The sequence below is a fragment of the Mixophyes fleayi genome, chromosome 1 (assembly GCF_038048845.1).
Source record: "Mixophyes fleayi isolate aMixFle1 chromosome 1, aMixFle1.hap1, whole genome shotgun sequence".
Lineage (NCBI taxonomy): Eukaryota > Metazoa > Chordata > Amphibia > Anura > Limnodynastidae > Mixophyes > Mixophyes fleayi.
Window position 1 is genome coordinate 378,516,972 of NC_134402.1, and position 19,323 is coordinate 378,536,294.

Consider the following 19,323-nt stretch of genomic DNA (forward strand, 5'->3'; position numbering starts at 1 on the left):
ATTCCATACTTGCCAACTTTTCCTCGTTGGCTTCAGGGATATCCCGGGGGAGGTGGGCATGCCGGGGCGGAGCTTGATGAATCACATTATTTTGGCCCTGCCTCCTAAATGATTGTCACAATTTTGGCCAATTACAACAGGGGGCAGGGCTAAAATGACATACTTGCCTCATTAAGCCCCGCCCCCACCACTTATCTATTGCGGGGACGAGAACCGGGAGGTTGCCCTGCTCTTACAGGAGCCCGGGAGGTCTCCCAGAAATGCAGGAGTCTCCTTGACATTCCGGGAAAGTAAACAACTATGCGTTAAAGAAAAGCAGCTAATGAATCTCTAGAGACTGAAGTGTCTTTTACATTTCTGTCTCCATTACTGAAGTCATGTTGTCTTACCTGTCAGTCTTTGATTAAATCTTGGTCTCCATGAAAATGGCCACCTCCATCGGCATCAATACATGGACATAGGACACAATTTCTGAACTGTGTCATCATGCCACAGATGGCGAAGCCAACCACGTCTTGTACTGGCTCAGCATCAGGGAGAATGCCAGACTCTTCAGGGAGTGAGGGAGATCACCCCTATTTCAGGGAGAGTTGGCAAGTATGCTGTATTCTCTAGAATGTTGGTTCAGTCCACAAAATGGCTTCCATCAAGTGTGTATGTTGCAGCTACACTTTAGATGGACACTGTTAACAGTGTTCAAATTTCTTCTGGTTACAAGAAATAAAACATATTCCAGTCATAGTATTTTCATTACTACAGAGTGCTCTATTGTATAGGATTAACTATTATTCTCCTTTTTAGTTTTAGTACGAATTAACAATATATAGTGTTAGAAAGACTGCATGCAATGAGAACATTGTATTAGCGCCAAGCAGATGTCCCCTGTTGTTAATGATTAATGCTTCTAAGAGGGAGTTGACCTCTTTTCCACATTCTTTAGCTGAACTGCTGGGTTTTTCAGTATTCACATTGGGGAAATGATAAATTCTTGCTCAGAATGCTAATATTACTGGTGCATTTTTGCAGTCCCCACATGGAATCGCACCCACTGTGTGAGTGTGTGTGTTTGTGTGCACACAATGCTTAGAAGTTGAGCTGATTTCTGCAAAACAGGTCTGAGGTGCACAGTGGTCATTGCTTTAGCCAGCTCAGCACATTTTTGACTGAATGTCTTGGCTTATAGCATGTTAACCAAGGTATAAACTCAGCTAGTTTTTAATAAGTTTCTAAATTTAACACTACCTACAGAGAACTCTGAAAGACCCACAAGTATATAGCTACTTAACCTCAGACCATTAACACACCACAGTGACATTTTACAGTAAGATGCTTTGGTTTAGCAGTAAGCTCTCTAAAGTGGTAGCAGGGATTTCCTGTATGATTTATAGCCTTCTGCTTCCATGTTGTTCCAACCTGAATATTTATACTGTCAGCAGGGAGTGTAAGATTTACTGAAAGTATAGTATAAGGTAGTGTTTCCCAAACCCAGTCTTCAGGAAGCCCTATCAGGGCATGTTTTCCATATCTCTTTGCTGTAGCACAGGTGCAGAGCCGTAACTTAGAATTCTAGCGCCTGGGGCGAGAAAGACAAATGCCGCCCCCCTAGCCCTCAATTTTAACCAAATGAACCTAAAATATTCCTAAATTGCGCCCCCCTTCAGCGTTGCGCCCTGGGCGGTCGCCCCTATCGCACAGCCCTAGTTACGGCCCTGCACAGGTGTATTTATTACTGACAGACACATTTTGAAAGATCCACAGGTGGTACTAATTATTTCACTTGTGACCTGGAAAACATATACTGTTAGGGGTCCCTGAGGATTTAGTTTCAGAAACACTGGTATAAGGTATTCAACAGGGTAGTCCATGGACCACATGTGGCCCTCTAAGCTTTCTCAGTGGCTACGACATCAAGAACATCCACATGCTTAAAAAAAAGAAAACATACTGGGCTTGAGTCATTAAGGAGAACAAAGCATAAAATTGGAGTAACTTTGCACCTGGGCAAAACCATGTTGCATTGGGGAGGGGGAGGTAATTTTAAAATGTGGGGAAAGATTTATAGTTGGCTTAGAGCATGTCCTAGATCAACTTTACATTTCAGTGTTAAAATAAAGCTATCAAGTATTTGTCTGCTACTTATGTGTGAAATAATAAACTACTCTGCACCCTTTGCATTTTAACATGGTTTGTCCAGGAGCAATAATACTCCTTTATTTTGCATTGCTCTCCTTAATGACTCAGGCCCACTAAGTGTAGACAGCCATATCTTGAATTTATTGTTTTCTATAGCTTTTATCAAGTGTGTTAAGAAGGCTCATAAAACCAAGGCTGAATATTGGCCAAGTCATGGATCAACTCTGTTCCGTTTCCTAGAAATGGAAAAGTGTTCTTAGTGGGATCATAGGCTATGGAACATTAAGAGGTCTCTCACTTCCTGGCTGACATGTGCTCTGTTTGAAGTACTTCCACAGGTGGGGAAGTGTTTCTCAGTTAATCAGTAGGCACTAATCAATGATTACATATCTGTTATCTTTACTGTCAAACAATTTGCCATTGGGTAGTGAGTGTACACTGGCCAAGCTGCCCCTGAAGGTGGGTTCCATGAATTGTAAGCAATGACCCATCTACCAAACTTCTACATGAAGTTTGAAATATCTTTTATTACTTATTACATTGAAGGTCTCAGACTGTATTATTTATTTATTTATATGCAGTCTCTGAATCTCTCCCCCCCCCCCCCACTCTCTCTCTTTTTCCAAAAGAATTCACCACCACACAAAATTGTAAATCTCACAATTTCACATGAGGACAGGTGGTTATATGACTGTAAGTAAATCCACAAAACATGTTCTTGGAGAAATTAGAAAATTAGTGGTTCAGACGTTTGTTCTCAAACCTGATTTCAGGCCTCATCAACAGTGCATGTGGCTCTCTCTTCCTGGGAAGCGCAGTACTAGTGGTATAAAGCATATGTGGCATACACTATATGGACAAAATTATTTAGCCACACATGTTAATTATTGAATTGAGGTGTTTCAATCAGACCCGTTGCCAGAAGTGTATAAAATCAAGCACCTAGCCATGCAGTCTCCATTTGCAAACATTTGTGATACAAAATTTGTCGTTCTGAAGAGCTCAGTGACTTCAAGCGTGGTACTGTGATAGGATGCCACCTTTGCAATAAGATGGTTCATAAAATTTCATCCCTGCTGGATTTTCCACGGTCAACTGTAAGTGATATTATTAGAAAGGGGAAGTGTTTAGGAACAACAGCAACTCAGCCACGAAGCGGAAGACCATGTACAATCACAGAGCAAGGTCAATAACTGCTAAAGCGCATGGTGCGTAAAATTCGCCACCGCTTTGCTGATTCCATAGCTGAAGAGTTCCTAACTTCAACTGGCATTAATGTAAGCACAAAAACTGTGCGACAGGAGCTTAATGGAATGGGTTTCCATGGCCGAGCAGCTGCATGTAAGCTTCACATCACCAAAACCAATGCCAAGCATTGGATGGAGTGGTGTAAAGCACACCGGCACTGGACTGTGGAGCAGTGGAAACATGTCCTGTGGAGTGATGAATCACGCTTCTCTGTTTGGCAGTCAGATGGGTGAGTCTCGGTTTGGTGGATGCCAGGAGAACCTGCCTGACTGCATTATGCCAACTGTGAAGTTTGGTGGAGGAGAGCTAATGGTATGGGGCTGTTTTTCAGTGTTTGGGCTAGGCCTGTTATCTCCAGTAAAGGGCATTCTTAATGCTTCAGCATACCAAGTTATTTTGGACAATGCTATGCTTCCAACTTTGTGGCAACAGTTTGGGTAAGGCCCTTTTCTGTTCCAAAATGGATGTACCCCAGTGCACAAAGCAAGGACTACAAAGATATGGTTTGATGCGTTCAGTGTGGAAGAACTTGACTGGCCCGCACAGGGCCCTCACCTCAACCCCATCGAACACCATTGGGGATGAACTGGAACGGAGATTGCGAGCCAGGCCTTCTCATCCAACATTAGTGCCTGACCTCATAAATGATCTATAGAATGAATGGGCACAAATTCCCACAGAAACACTCCAACATCTTGTGAAAAGACTTCCAAGAAGAGTGGAAGCTGTTATCGTCGCTGCAGAAGGTGGGCCAACTCCATATCAAAGTGTATGTATTTGAATACAATGACATTACAGTCCCTTTTGGAGTAAAGGTCAAGCTTCCAAATACTTTTGTCCATATAATGTATGTCATGAAAACTTGAATAGGACTGATGTAACATGATGGTACATGCTAATATAATAAAGGAATAAACTTAATTGATTTAATATATAGAATATTGCATATGTTTGAGTATTCTTTTTTGTAATTATTGGTGAACATATTTAATTGGGTCGATGTAGAACAGTATTAATATAAATGTGCCTTCTACATGAAACCAACCCACTGCTATTTAGACTTGCAATAAGCTGAATTTGTATCTTTACATGAATGTGTGCGAGGCACAGAAGGGTTTATGTTTAGTGCTAGGAGTTCACTGGTCACATTCTCAGCTTCACAAATGTCTGTTTGTCACATCTGTGCTGTGTAGTGACTGTCACATCAATTATGTATGGCCAGCCCTAATCAATAGAATACATTTCTGACAGCCTCTTGAACTGATAGCAAGATAAAGATTAGGAGAAGCCATAGCGGGTTTGTAAGAGCGCTCAGGCTTTTCTTTTCTCAGAGAATGTAGATGTATTTTATTTATTTTGCAGCCTACATTGTGAGCTATTGTTCATCTCTTAGCTCGGAGCAAAGCTTTATTTGTATGCCTTAGATGTCATGCTCAGAAAGTTCTCACTTCAGTTAGCTGAGGCTGGTATGGCTCAAAACAGAATGTCCATACAGTACAGGATTAGGGAGCACAATCAGCATCATACAGGACTAATGAATCACTAATTAAGGGTTATACAAAGCAGGTTTTCTGCTGCTGCCTGTTGGACTTACTTTAACTGAAGTTGTGATCATTGCTCCTGGTTGAATATACAGATCCACAGCAGTGACTCATGTAGATCTTAATGAATGACCGTATTCTTTCCCAGATCAGTCATGTTATTTTGCTATCGGAAATATTTTCCTTTTTTTAATTTTTTTTTACAATTAAAAATCCAGAGGCATCTGAAATAGTGGTTACTGGGAATGCTATTCTTATTGGTGTTTCGTCAGCCAAAAGTAATGTACAGGAGATATGGATGTGAGCTTCCCGACATCCCTAATTTCAAAATTGGAAAATATTTGGTCACTCCCTGATCAGCCCAGATAGTGTGACAGATCCCAAAAGGTAACACCTGCTTTATCCTGCAGAAGTCTGGAGTTGAAAAGCGTGTCTGTGTGTGTGGTAGTGGTGGTGGTGGGAGGTGGGGCAGGGGGGGGGGGGGGGGGGCTGGTTGTGTGTGAGTGTTGCAGTTTTTTGTTTTGTTTTTGTCAGTGGGACAATAAAGGCACCAACATTTCTATCACACCCACCCTCTTTCTCTGCTCTTGTCACATGTAATTAAAATCACATAAAAATAAGTAAAATAAAAGTTAATGGTGCATTCTAGAACTTTAACCAGAGTTGCCTACTCTCCCTGAATGTCCGGGAGACTCCTGAATTTTTTGGGAGTCCTGCCGGATTCCCGGGAGAGCAGGCAATTCTCCCGAATCCTGGGCAGCGCCGTCAATTAAACGGAGGGAGCGGGGCTTATGACATTGTGTGTACGTCGTTATGGCCCCACCTCCTGATTTCATTGGCCCGAAATAGTGATGCTCATTTTGAGGGCGGGGCTAATGGTACGATTCTTTGAGCCCCACCCCCAGACACCCACCTGCCCCCAGACCCCCCGGGAGAACACTTGCCAATGTTGGCAATTATGACTTTAACACCGTATTAAAATTTAACGCAACACATTGTATTCCGTACAGTAGATTGTATTAGTAAAGCGTAACCTCAGAAAAGCGCATAGAAAATACGTCATAGCATCTAAAGCGTGCATTCGTTTTCATGCATTTTTACCAATTTTTCCAGCATATTGATATAACCCCCAATGCTTTCCACCTATACTTATGTAATAATCCATTGACAACCTGTTTTATGTTACTGATGTGTCAGTTGTCTACGGTGTGACTAAATCGACCCATTTTTTTGGGTGGAATGTTTTTACTTTTGTTAAGTGTTTTTTTGTTATTGTAAGCGTACGTGCAGGGCCCTCTTACTTCTCTGTCTGTCTGTATTACCCAGTATTGTTTTATTATTGTGTTTGTTCCCAATTGTAAAGTGCTACGGAATTTGCTGGCGCTCTATAAATAAATGTTGATGATGATGATTTTTGTAGCTACAACAAAGGTTGTTCATGTGAATGAACTCTTAAAAAGAAAATGCAGCTTATTTGCATTTCCATAAAACAAATGTGAAAGGAGTCAACAAGATGTGACTTGTAGACTGTTATGGCTCCTTTATGACTTTCCATACAGAAAAGGGGGACTGATGACCGTACACACAAATAACCCTAACACAGAACCATTAGGTGGGTACTGCAAAACATTTTATTATTTTATTGTAAACTTTAAATTTTTTGTTTTTCTGTTTTCACAAGTAGAAAACTTATAGTTCCTGTAAACTTAAAATACAAGTTGCTTTATATAAAAGAGCTACTAGTACCATTCACAAACAAATATAGACACATTTAAAAGGCTTTGATCATGGGTGAGTTCTTTTTACAAACTGCGAGCCCTTTAAAGTCCTAAATAGCTAATAGCTCGCAATGAGGTAAGTACATAAAGTTATTATCTGATGCATTCAAATGTTTGACATTTGAATGCATCAGATGAAAACTTTTGTAATTATGTTTGTGAATGATACAAGATGCTTTTTGTTATTGTTATTCCACCTGTATTTTAGATTTAGTTACACTTTTTTAATTTGAAATGACCTTAAACAATGCTAACTTGCAGGACACTACTTACTGTGTTTGGTGTATTATAGATATGTGCTTGTTTACTATTATTTATAGTACCACTTCTTAAGAACTAAATAAACACCTACCCCCCCCCCCCCCCAGCCTTTATTTTATTTTACTTTCATGCCATAACATAACTGACATGACATTTTTGTAACATTTTCTGCCAAGTTGATACAGTACCTAACAACATTTTGTTTGGGGCCAGTGTTTGAGTTTGACATGAGATTCTAGCTTAGTTTGCTACTAGAGATGCTGGATATTGCAGTGATATGTCACACAACTCCATTCTGGTGGAGTAACAAGCTGTTTGGAAGACTTGCCAAGTTGCCGTAATTACAATTTTTGCATTTCGATTTTGTCGTGCCTTCCTGCGCTGTATTATTTGGAAATTCTAATTGCTTTTAAAATAAAACGAGCTGGAGCGACTACAGTTTTTTCATTTTGCTGTGTGGTATGGTTGGTGTAGGACTAATAACACTAAACAACAAACACTGACAGCAAAGCATACTAAATTTTGTGAAATGGTTTTAAAAAGTTTGCTCCTCTCTACTTACTACGCTGCAAAGTTCAAATGGCCGTGCAATAGTTTTTTCCCCACAGTACTTCTGGTTTTGAGGGGGATATTTCAGGCACATTTAATTATTAGGGGCCTATTTATTAAACATGGAAAAGCCCTGTCCTGTGTTTTCGCCAGAGATAGTCCTATCTATCAAAGGCTACTGCTGGCAGCAACCCCCTCCGGTAAAGAGATTCTCTGGCTTTCATCAGTGGAGGCTGACCCATACAGAGCATGAGGAGGCCTAGATAGGAAGGACCGTTGTTGTACATCTATCACCGCAATCCAACTTCACTATCAACATCTCAGGATGACGATAGCAGAAGATAATGAAAGGAAAAAATGCTTTATTATTTAAATAAAGCATTTTATCTAAAGGTAAATATTTTAAAATATTTTTTTTAAAAAAATACTTATATATATATTTATTCCGCTTTTTACAGTTCCAATGTGCTTGTGTGAGCCTGGTAGCTGGGTCACACATGTGCATATGCTCATATAGATGCCTGGCGATATATTAATAGTGAACTGTGGCCATTAAAAGATTTTCTATCTCTGCGATAAGCGGAAATAGAAACTCTATCTTTCTGCAGCATAATAATAAATAGGGCCCTTAATGTACACATACAGTTTAGAAAGCCATATACATTTATACAGATATTTCCAAATATTTTTCAGATGGGAAGCTCATATTTTAGTCGAATACATGCATTATTATAGTACACCATGCAGACTCATGAAATCACATACTTTTAAAGACACTTATCAGACTCATGTTTTCTTATCACAAGTTCTTATTCTTCAGTATCTTGAGTATTTTGTATCATTATTTTATTGTATTTAACTACAATAGTTATTTAGCTTATAGCTTTTATGATAAATATTTAACCAACTTAAACTCCTGTGCTCACAGCATAAGTGTAAACACTAATAACTTACATAGAAATGCAAATTTGATCTCCAAAACAACTGACAAAAATCTATGTTTTGGTGTCAGTAAAATAATACAATTATATATCAGTCATAATACTCAGCAATATTATCATCATCATTGATTACTTGTAAGGCACAATGTAGCATTACAAAGCATAGAAAATAGTCGCGCATAAAAGTATAATAAACAAGTGCATACAAGGGAAGGAGGTGCAGACATTAGACAAAGAGAGAGCGTCTGCTCATGAGAGCTTCAGTCTAAAGGGACAAAAAAATGTTTTTATTTTGCATTATTATTATTATTATTATTATTATTATTATTATTATTATTATTATGCTTATTATTATCATAAATGATATTTTAGTCCTTACTGTAAATTATATGAACATTAGCCACTGTGAAGTTCCATTGTTTTATCCCCAAAACACCAGCTTATTAACCACAGTAAGGAGTTTGTTCCTATCACTGGTCACAATTAATTTAGAATATGTGAGTATTGACATCCATATTTTTGCATGACAAATCACTAGACATGTACCCCTAAAATCACAAGTATGTTTGATGTACATGGAATCTGTTAATTAAAATCTTGAGACCTCAATCAGAATTCACTTCAAAATTCCTTATCTTCAACAGAGGATAGGTGATAATAAATAGCAGCCTCTTATAAATAAGGAAGGATAACATCTCTCAACACTGTTTACACCTATATTATTAACAGGTTATATTACATGTTATATATACATGAATGCCACTTATGTATTATAACAATATATTCTGATATAGATTATCACAGAATAATATTTATTGTGTATTTACATATATATATATATATTTATTTATTTATATTTAGGAAAAATCCATAATAAGTGTAATGCAATATAAAACATAATTTGACATAAGCTTCTACTTTCACTATATATAATTTTGTCTTCCACACAGAATTAATTACATCAATTAGAATGCTGTCAATAATAAACTTTGTACATGAAATTTTCCCCAGGCCACAGTTATGGCACTCAGGATTATATATGTTATTTTTATTTAGTTAATCAAACATGACAATGTGTCATTTTTTTCTCCTGTCTAGATGATAGGGGAACATATGTGTAACTGCACTAGATTTTCTCGATTAGTAAGTAAACTGAAGCAGGAACTAAACAATATTAAATGTTAAAGAATGAGGCACATACTGACATTTTTATATCTGACCTAAATTTATATATATTTAGAAATGTATCGGTTATCATTGAGCACTTTGCAGAACAAAATGAAAATGGACAATGTCATGCATAAAGTTTTACCTAGTTAACTGTTTGTCATATTTGTTGCAGGAGTGATTCGTGAAAGTTATCTCAAAGGTCACGACCAACTTGTTCCTGTCACGCTTTTGGCCATTGCTGTAATTCTTGCTTTTGTCATGGGTGCTGTCTTTTCTGGAATTATTGTATACTGTATCTGCGACCATCGCAGGAGGGATGTGGATGTGGTCCAGAGAAAAGACAAAGACCTCAGTCACTCACGTAGAAGTTCAATGGCAAGTGTTACCAAGTTAAGTGGACTCTTCAGTGATGGTCAGGGCAAGGAGCCTAAACCAGAGGCCATCCTTACACCTTTAATGCATAATGGAAAACTTGCCACACCAGGCACAACTGCTAAAATGTTAATCAAAGCTGAGCAGCACCATCTAGATTTGGCAGCTCTACCAACTCCTGAGTCCACTCCAACTTTGCAACAGAAGAGAAAGCCCAGCAGGGGTAGTAGAGATTGGGAAAGAAACCAAAATATAATCAATGCATGTACAAAAGATATCCCGCCTATGCCATCACCAGTTATACAAACTGATTTGCCTCTTCGTGCATCTCCCAGCCACATTCCAAGCGTAGTGGTACTTCCAATAACACAGCAAGGGTATCAACATGACTACGTAGACCAGCCAAAACTAACAGAGGTGGCACAAATATCTATTGAAAACCAGAGTTCCACCCTAGAGTATAAAACAATAAAAGAACATCTTGCCAGTAAAAGCCCAAATCATGGTGTGAATTTGGTGGAAAATTTAGATAGCATACCACCAAAGGTACCACAAAGAGAGGCTTCATTAGGCCCACCAAGTTCCTCAGTGTCACAAAACGGAATGGGCAAACGCATAGACATGCACTCTTCTGCTTACAGTGTGGAGTACAAGAGAAACTATCCTACAAACTCGCTCACAAGAACTCATCAGTCGTCAACCCTCAAAAGAAACAATACTAATTCATCAAATTCTTCTCATCTCTCCAGACATCAGAGTTTTGGTAGAGGGGACAACCCTCCTCCTGCTCCACAAAGAGTAGACTCTATACATTTCAATGCTGCTCAAGGGCAGACAGTGACTCTAACTAGGCAGCCTAGCATCAATGCCTATAACTCGCTGCCCAGGTCAGGTGTGAAACGTACTCCCTCCCTAAAGCCAGACGTACCACCCAAACCTTCATTTCCATCATCTATTATGTCCAATGATGCATGTACATAATCAGAGCAGACAGGTGGACTACCAACTGAACAGAATTTTGCCATTTTGAGCCAGTGAACTGCAACTTCATCAATAAACTTCAATTTCCAAAAAGGCTATTGTTAAGCTAAGGACTCTTTGGAAAGAAAAGTGAAATATTTTCTTATGAAACTATGTGATGTACGGTTTATGTTTGCAGCTGCAGGACTTGCACACAATCTAAACAGTTGTCGCTGTTAATGACAACCCCAGAACATCACATCTCATGAGCCAAAAGCACAAAGTTGAATGTTGAACGTTACCTCCTGAAACTCCTCCTGGACTGGTAAGTGGAGGGTAGAAGAGTAACAGACAACGAAGAAGAAATTGACGCATGACTACAGAGACGATGCTAACTCAACATTAATAATGGCAGACGTTTACTACGTGCAGATACTGTGAAATGCCCATCAGTGTTACAGTCGCTTGATTAGCAGATTGATGCCGAACTGGGTACAGATATCCTTATCTCTGCTACTCTTCTCTTTTTAATGAATAACATGTGACCAGTTAACAATAGTAACTTCAATTATTTATTGTTCATTTTGTCTTTCCTAAGGAAATGACTGTCCTGCAAATCACCTTCTCAGCAGCGATGTGGACAAAAACAAATAAATGACAATGAACTTATGATTCTTATTATTTAACATGATACTGCTAACTGGAGTAGTTGAGTTATTTTATTATTTTTTTTTCCAATAAATTGACAGAGGAAATCATTTTGAGCTGGCATTCTAAAATTTGTGTTTGGATTATGTTTGAATCTCCCTTCATTTTCCATTCCTTCTTTGTTCATCACCATTTTAAAAACATTTTAACGTCTTCTGCTCCGGGAATAGGTATGTGACTTACTGATTAAAGAGTAGGTTACAGAACCATACAGACTGGACAGGATTAAAAGGGGAATATTTATTTTCCATTCATTGCAAGAATTCACTGGCTGGGCCTTTGATTTTTTTTCTAATACAAGCAAGGATCTCATTAAAATTTGACTTCAATTAGGAACTGTAAAATCCTCCTCGTGACTTATCTTGCACTTCTCTATATACAATTGCCGTCAACATTGCCTTGTCAGTAGTGACTATTTTCTGTGAAGGCACCATTTTGTATCATGCCATCGTACTTCATATTGCATGTAAGTCAGCAAATGAAATCCACCGATGGGCAAACTTGAGTAATCTGCCAGCTTGGAAACCATACATAGACTGATCTCACAGGTTGTTTATGGGAGGACTCTATCTGTGAATAACCTTTTCTTCCACATGTAAATTTGTGCCTTACACCCTCAGTTTTGTGTACTTGTGAGCTGTAGTACCTAAGCCTTCCCCCTGACAGATAGTTACAGATATTTATTTACCCATAGTCCCCTTCTCCCGACCAGCGCTTGCAGTGCCTACTGGGTATATTGGAGGTTAAACCACAGTAGTTTGGAGAAGAATGTAGCGATAACTTACAAATCCATGACCCCTCAGAAAGTACTGCACCCTGTAATTCATGTGATCATTCTGGATGTGCCAATTTTGTCCTCAACCTACCCTTGTATCATGCTGACAGTATGTCCACTGTTGTGGGTGGCATTTTCTTTCCATTCTTCTCCCTTTCACACTATCATATCATTTCAGTATGGTGATATAATGCATCAGCTAATGTACTGTCTTCATGTCTGGTGTGCATACTGGATTAAATACAGAAACGTGATTGGCTGACTTCCGTAAGGACTGTCCTAACCACACTCACAGTATGTATGTACAGTCTGAAGCTAGATAGTTTAAAGCGGGCTGGTTCCTGCTGTAATAGAAGACTGCTAGAGAAGCGAAAACCAGAAGGACATTACAAGGATAAAAGATCCCGTTCGGTTATTCCAGTTTCTAATTTCTTTTCCTTTGGTTAGTTTCTGTACACAGGATATATTTAAAACAAAAATAAACCTCCTATAACATCGGAATCAACATACTTTAGAGACCTTGTTTTTGTTTTGTTTGTTTTTTTACCTAAAAGAGAACATTTTGTTTTGGCTTTTATACCTATTTTGTCTGATTTATATTTTTTGATTGATTGAAATGAGCTATTTGAAGACTAATCACATAAAAGTGATTTTTTAGAAAATCAAGATGGTTTAGAACAAAGTGTATAACACGGGTGGTTGCATATCATTCCATTTGTTTTTCTCTGAATGGACATTATTAATCATATTTGTGCCCTATGGAGTTCCCACATACTGTTTATGCACCTCTTTCACTGCATTGCTTTGGAATTTGTTGATGTTATAATTTACACTTGTAACTCAACATAAAGTCATGTGTATGTTTCAAAATGCCATTGTTTTATTTTTCTGTGTGTCATAAACAAATATAATGGACTTATTCCTTTTTCCCTGCTATAATTGTAGGGACCATGTTTCTACATTTCACTGGCATTAGGGAGGGGTTTATAGCAAAGGAGAGGGAGGAGTCAAACAAAAGCAATAACCAAGAAAAAGTATACATTTATATAATGAGTGGCTAACAAACTTTTGAATCAGAAGGTGATAATATATGGGTATAGTTCCAATTTAAACAGGTTAGACTTTGCTAAATAACAAAATCTTGTTTGTGTAAGTCTTTACCTTGGACTAATGTATGTGACGTTTAGAATTGTAAGAGTTAAAGACTGGATTAATAATTAACAATTTTGCTGTGGCAAATTCGTGTTTTTTTTTACCAACTTTTAACAAATGTAGAGCATAGCTTTAAAAGAAATAAAAAAACGAAATAAAAAAATTAAAAGGATAGATATTGAAAGTTAAAGGGACAGGTAGAGTTGCATAATGTTAAGTACTCCCAGAAAAATAAAGATCCAAGCTTTAGGGTATTCATATTGTTTACAGGAACATAATTGGATTTGCAGACATTTTTTTAGTATTTCATTTCTGCAGTGTTCCCATGTAATGCTCATTTAAACCGTTTACAATGGTATAAACATAAGTAGTATATATAATTTTTTTTACAATTGGCCATTTTGTTCTTGGCTATTCTTATTTTTTAATATTATTATTTATTTTTAATCAGGTTTTATTCTGGTTTTCATAAACCTATGTGTGCCTTTGCTTTCCACCCTTGTTATACACTGAGAGATTGAACAAATTCAGACGTCTAATTATGTATTGTTGTAAGATATTGTGATGTCACCAAATTTTTCTTCATCTCCACATCCCTTAACATCTGATACACAAATTAATGTATGTTGTACAAAAAATGAAAAAAAAAAAAGAAAAATAAAAAAAAATCTTTATTACATAAGGTAATAAAACAGACTGTTCTACATTTTGTTCTGGCTGTTGTGTTATCTGTTAAATTATTTTCCGTGAGAACTACTAAATGAGATATGGTAGATTGGCCAACGTAGGTTACAGAAACAGAGAATGTTTACTGCTTCAAATCACATATTAGCAGCTCTACTCTCTTTATCTTTCCTGTTGTGGATCTGTTAATCGATATTCTTTTTATGATGGACATGCCTCCACTTCATAGAACTTCACTGGTGTTTCTTTAAAATATGTTCGATGATGATCCGCTTATGTGTATTAAATATATTGATTACATTTTGCAATTTTCTTTTATCAAAAGCTTTAGTGACATTTTCTATTTAAGGACTATCTTCACTATATACTATATTTTATTATAGTAGTAATCCCCTATTTCTTCAAATAATGTCCTCCTTACCTAAATCCTTTATTTTTCAAGTTATAGGTACCAATAGGTATCTGTCTCAGTCTAAGCTACTTTCAGTGTTGATCAAAGTTGCAATACACATTCCTCATGTCAGATGAATGACATGGTGGAGGTGGCACAACTGTTACCGCAAATAGGGTGTTGCGTATGATGCGGAGGGACAATAGTAGAAAGGCTGTAAAGAGCTTATTTCTGGTTGAAAAATGACAACCAGCAATTGGCTTCAAGACGGTTTAGGGTGCTACTTACATCAGTGGATTCCAAACCTTTCAGTTCCAAATTTTTTTCAAGGCACCCCTAAGCCAAAATAATTACCAAGTAGTCCCCCGCCTTGCTTATCACTGGCCCTGGCCAAGGCAAGCCTGTGAGATCTCCAAGACACCCCAGGGAGCCTAGGCGCACAGTTTGGGAACCACTGACTTACATCCATCCATTTCTGTAACTTTAGAAGGAAAGGAGATAGCTTCAATTGTTCTATAACAATAGTTTTTAGTAGATATTGGAGTTAGCCTTTAAAATATTTAAGTGCCTGTTGTATTTTTATCCTCTCATTTGCATATAGTGCCACTGACATTATATATGAGCTACTGGCAAAGTGATCAAAGGAACTGGATTTAAAACAACTCAGGATATAAACATTTTGGAACAAGTAATCAGGAGGGAATCATCATGAGAAATATGTTTTTGTCCCACAGTTGAATTAGAAAATATTAACATCCTTAAATTAATTATCACGTATATCAGTCGATCAGACACTTGGTAGATGTCATGGTGAGAAGTACACTTTGAAAATATCAACATTGTTATCAACTGCACAGTAAGCGAGGATCTCTTAAAATAGAGCATATCTGACAGTCAAATTAAATGTTTGTTTAAAAAAAAAAAAAAAATATTTGTTACAGTGGCTTCATTTGACTGAAGCAAATTATGTCACTTGGATAGTATGAAAACCCCCTTATGCTAATAACACATCAAGAATATGTATGTTTTTTCTAGTAAAAAAGTATAATAAAGAATAAAGGTGGAGATGTGCAGGATTTGGTCTATATATCGGTATCTAGAAGTTTGATTATGTTACTGTAAAGCAAATATATGCAAACTGTGCATCTTCACTGTCTGGCAAGGCAAGTCTGCTCTTGTAGATAAGCAGTAGGTAAAGAATCACAGATGCCAATGTGTGTTTAAGCTATGGAAAGGAGAAACACATATATATATGTTTATAACACAATAGGTTGTTGCAAAAATACAAGAGCCTATATCAGCCAATCAGACATTTTCCTCTGTAATCAACCTTACATTAGGGTGATCATCTCTAATTTCTCATTGGTTGCCCTGTTATATTAAGGGGATAAAATTATTAAATTATTATATTATTTGGACAATATGTAATGACAAATTGTGCAACGTAAATAATTATATCCACCATTAACAATAAGTTAATAATATTATATATTCACATTTTCTACATAATATAATGCTATAATAGTGTCCCTTTAAAAAAAAAATATATATATAAAAAAATAATATTACATTTATTTTGTCCCTTTAGCAATAAATAATAATTTTCCAAATGATTAAAATATCAATTGTGCTTTCTCTTATGTCCGGAATGGCAAAATAGCTCAAACAGCAGCTGTTTGATCAATCTCGCCTATTGCAACCACCTCTTTCATTTTGGCCGTTTGGATGGCTGTTTTGCGGCGGTTTTGAAAACCCCAGCTTAGTAAATCCGGCTGGTTGTATGTTCATCATTGTTAAAATTGGGATGGCAGTTTGTAAAGTGGTGGTTTTGAAAAATTTCATTTCTGGCAGTTTTGACGGCGGTTTGGACTTTAGTAAATCCGGTGATTTCAAAACCGCCGGAAAACTAGCCGAAAAGCGGCCTTTAGTAAATCTAGCCCCAAGTAAGTTTTGACAATAGTGATTCCCATCTCATATGTAATACTATTGATAACACCACCCATTGGTGACATGATTAGAAGAATCAGTGGTAATTTAATTATGAGAGACCAGAACGTAAATCCAACATCAATATGTTCACCAAAACTCTATTTAAAAGTCTTGTTAAACAAGTTCAGATAAGTTCAAATAGAAACTAACTGCTTTACATTGCACACTATCGTTAGTAATCACAAATAAATCTGTTATTTATAACAACCAAATCCAAACATTTCATTTTCTATACATTAAGCAAGTCTGACTTTCCATTGAACCTTCATTTGACATCACAATAGTTAATTATTTTCTCTTAGGACTAGTTCTCGGGGGTTTTCCTACTGATTTTACTAAAGTCCAAACTGCCTGAAAACTAGTTTAACAAAGCACCACATTACAAATCTCTATCCTGATATTTAACATGATAAAAATACAGATTTAATAAGCTGTAGAAAAGCTGCTAGAAAGAAAGCCAGAAAAAAAGAGGTGGTTGTGAGAGGCGAAACTACTCAAACTGCTGCTGTGTGTGTTATCTTGCCATTCAGAACATAAGAGGGGGCACTATTGACTTATGAATTACGGGGGCAATCACTATTTATTGATTATGGGGAAAACATTTAATTTACAATTAACTTATGCGGAAAATTAAGCTTTTTCATTATGTGAAGGGGCTATGTTATTGTATTATATTATGTAGGTAATATGCATATATGATTATGGAGTAATAGTATTTGATTGTTAATGGGGGCATTAATTATTTATGAAGGGACCAACACTTATTATTTCATGATGGGCACACCATTTATACCGCACACATGTGGCACTACCAGTAGATATAGATGCAAAAAAACTGCCTTTTTGTCTGGAGATTTTGACTGAACCACCGGTGATTTAGGTGTTTTGAAACCACCACACATCATCGACAGTTAAGCCTCAAACTGCCATATATTAATTGCAGCGATTTGGAGCACTAAAATGCCAGAAATTTGTGGCAATGTGCGCTGGTCTCAGAACACCTCCAAACATGATTTTTAGTAAATCAACCGGTTACTGTCAAGTGTGGTGCAGATATATGACAAAAAGCTGAAATAACAAAGCATTGTATATCTGTTAGGTTTCTTGTGACATTACTGGTAATGCCCCTGTTTAAAATTGTACTGATCTGCCATCTGTATAAAGAATTTATCTAACCTAGGAATTAACTAATTATTCACACAAGCTCTAATGTACACTACAGCTAGTGATGGTTTTCTTCACACAAGCTCTGGTTTTACACTGCCGGGAATGGCACAATAGAAATACTTTCTTACAGCTGACTTTTCTGTGTATTTATTGTAATATGTGAGTAGAACAAAATCTGTTAATGTGAAGGATTATACAGAACAGCATACACCCTTCTATAGATTAAACAGTAATGTGGATCAACCATAAGTTATTTGTAGGTTTTTCATCTCTTCTAATTTATAGCTTCCGAGTTGATTTTGAATTAATTGCCATTTACTGTCCAAACTGATATAAGCCACCTAAGTTGGGAGGGTCGTTCTTACCTTATTTAGTAGGTCCTAACATAATTTCCAAATTTAAAACAAAGCCATCACCTTTATTAAAATATACATTTGGCTTTTTGCCAAGAAATTAGCACTAGAAGCTGTATTTATGCCTCTCTGCCTTGTAAATTATTCAAAGAGGTGTTCATTGAAGTGGCTGTTGCCAAAACCTAATAATGACAAGAGGAGGTTCTGGAGGAAGAAGATTGCATCTGTCATCCTTGCAAACAACTGCTCCTCTTCCCTTTCTGATGGGGTCTTATCAGTATATGAAGAGTGGTAGTGAGGTAACTGTATCTGCCTTCATGTAATGACAATCACCTTGCTGAAATTAAAACTCTGTCTTAATAATCTCTTTGGCATTTGAAAAGCTTGTAGCTCTCTCTGTGACTTGTAATATCTTTATCGATATACGTTCTCTCTCATACTGCATGTTGTGTCATGGCATATCTCTTGTTAACCATCACGTTTGTCATTGTGTGTGCTTCCCATTGCATTAAGAGAAAAACACACCAACAGCCGGTATTAAATCCAGTACTTTGTCTGGACTCAGTCCCTTGATTAATGTGAAAAAAAAGTCTCCTTTGCTGTACAATTAGCTTCTCCCATCTGCATCTAGACTTAGTACAGAGTAAAGGTGCCCGTGCGCAGGCAGAGCCATATGTTGGAACCAAGCACCGAGTTGCCAGATCTATGTGTCATTTACTCACACATATGCATCCCACATATGTTGTCGTATCAGAAGTTTATAGCCATTCATTGCAGGCATTTAGATCAGACACTGGCGTTTGTGCTTTTTATAGCATGTGAAAAAGCATGCCAAAAGGTTTGTTTTAGTTTGAGGTTATTGGAGGTTACTGTAGGCTATATGGATAGAGCAATATGTGGAGAGAAAAGCCCCATGCTTCAGAACCCTAGTAAAAATGTGACTGCGTATGGTGATAATAGAAACAATGGTTTCTATTGTCATGCACTGTGCTAGTGTTAAAAACTTTATTGAAATGCATGCAATTAACAGTGGCTACAAGCCCTAAGGCCAGATACTACTTAGCACTTACACATTTAGCATGATACAGCTATGTTTGCACATGTGGTTAGATACAGTTTGACATCTGATAGCACTTTCTAGCCATTCCGTT

The 19,323-nt window shown here is 37.2% G+C and overlaps 1 protein-coding gene across 4 annotated transcripts in view; it reads left to right on the plus strand.

The window, feature by feature from the left end:
- SEMA6A (semaphorin 6A) overlaps window positions 1–19,323 on the plus strand; it is a 156,520-nt gene that overhangs the window by 116,145 nt on the left and 21,052 nt on the right. For 3 of the 4 annotated variants that reach the window (XM_075179394.1, XM_075179402.1, XM_075179412.1), the window contains one exon: window positions 9,794–14,294. The exons of the other annotated variant lie outside the window; for it this stretch is intronic. In XM_075179394.1, coding sequence (XP_075035495.1) covers window positions 9,794–10,974 — 1,181 coding nt within the window. In that variant the 3' untranslated portion in view covers window positions 10,975–14,294. Of the gene's footprint in view, window positions 1–9,793; window positions 14,295–19,323 lie in introns of those variants that run through there. 4 annotated transcript variants of the gene reach the window in all.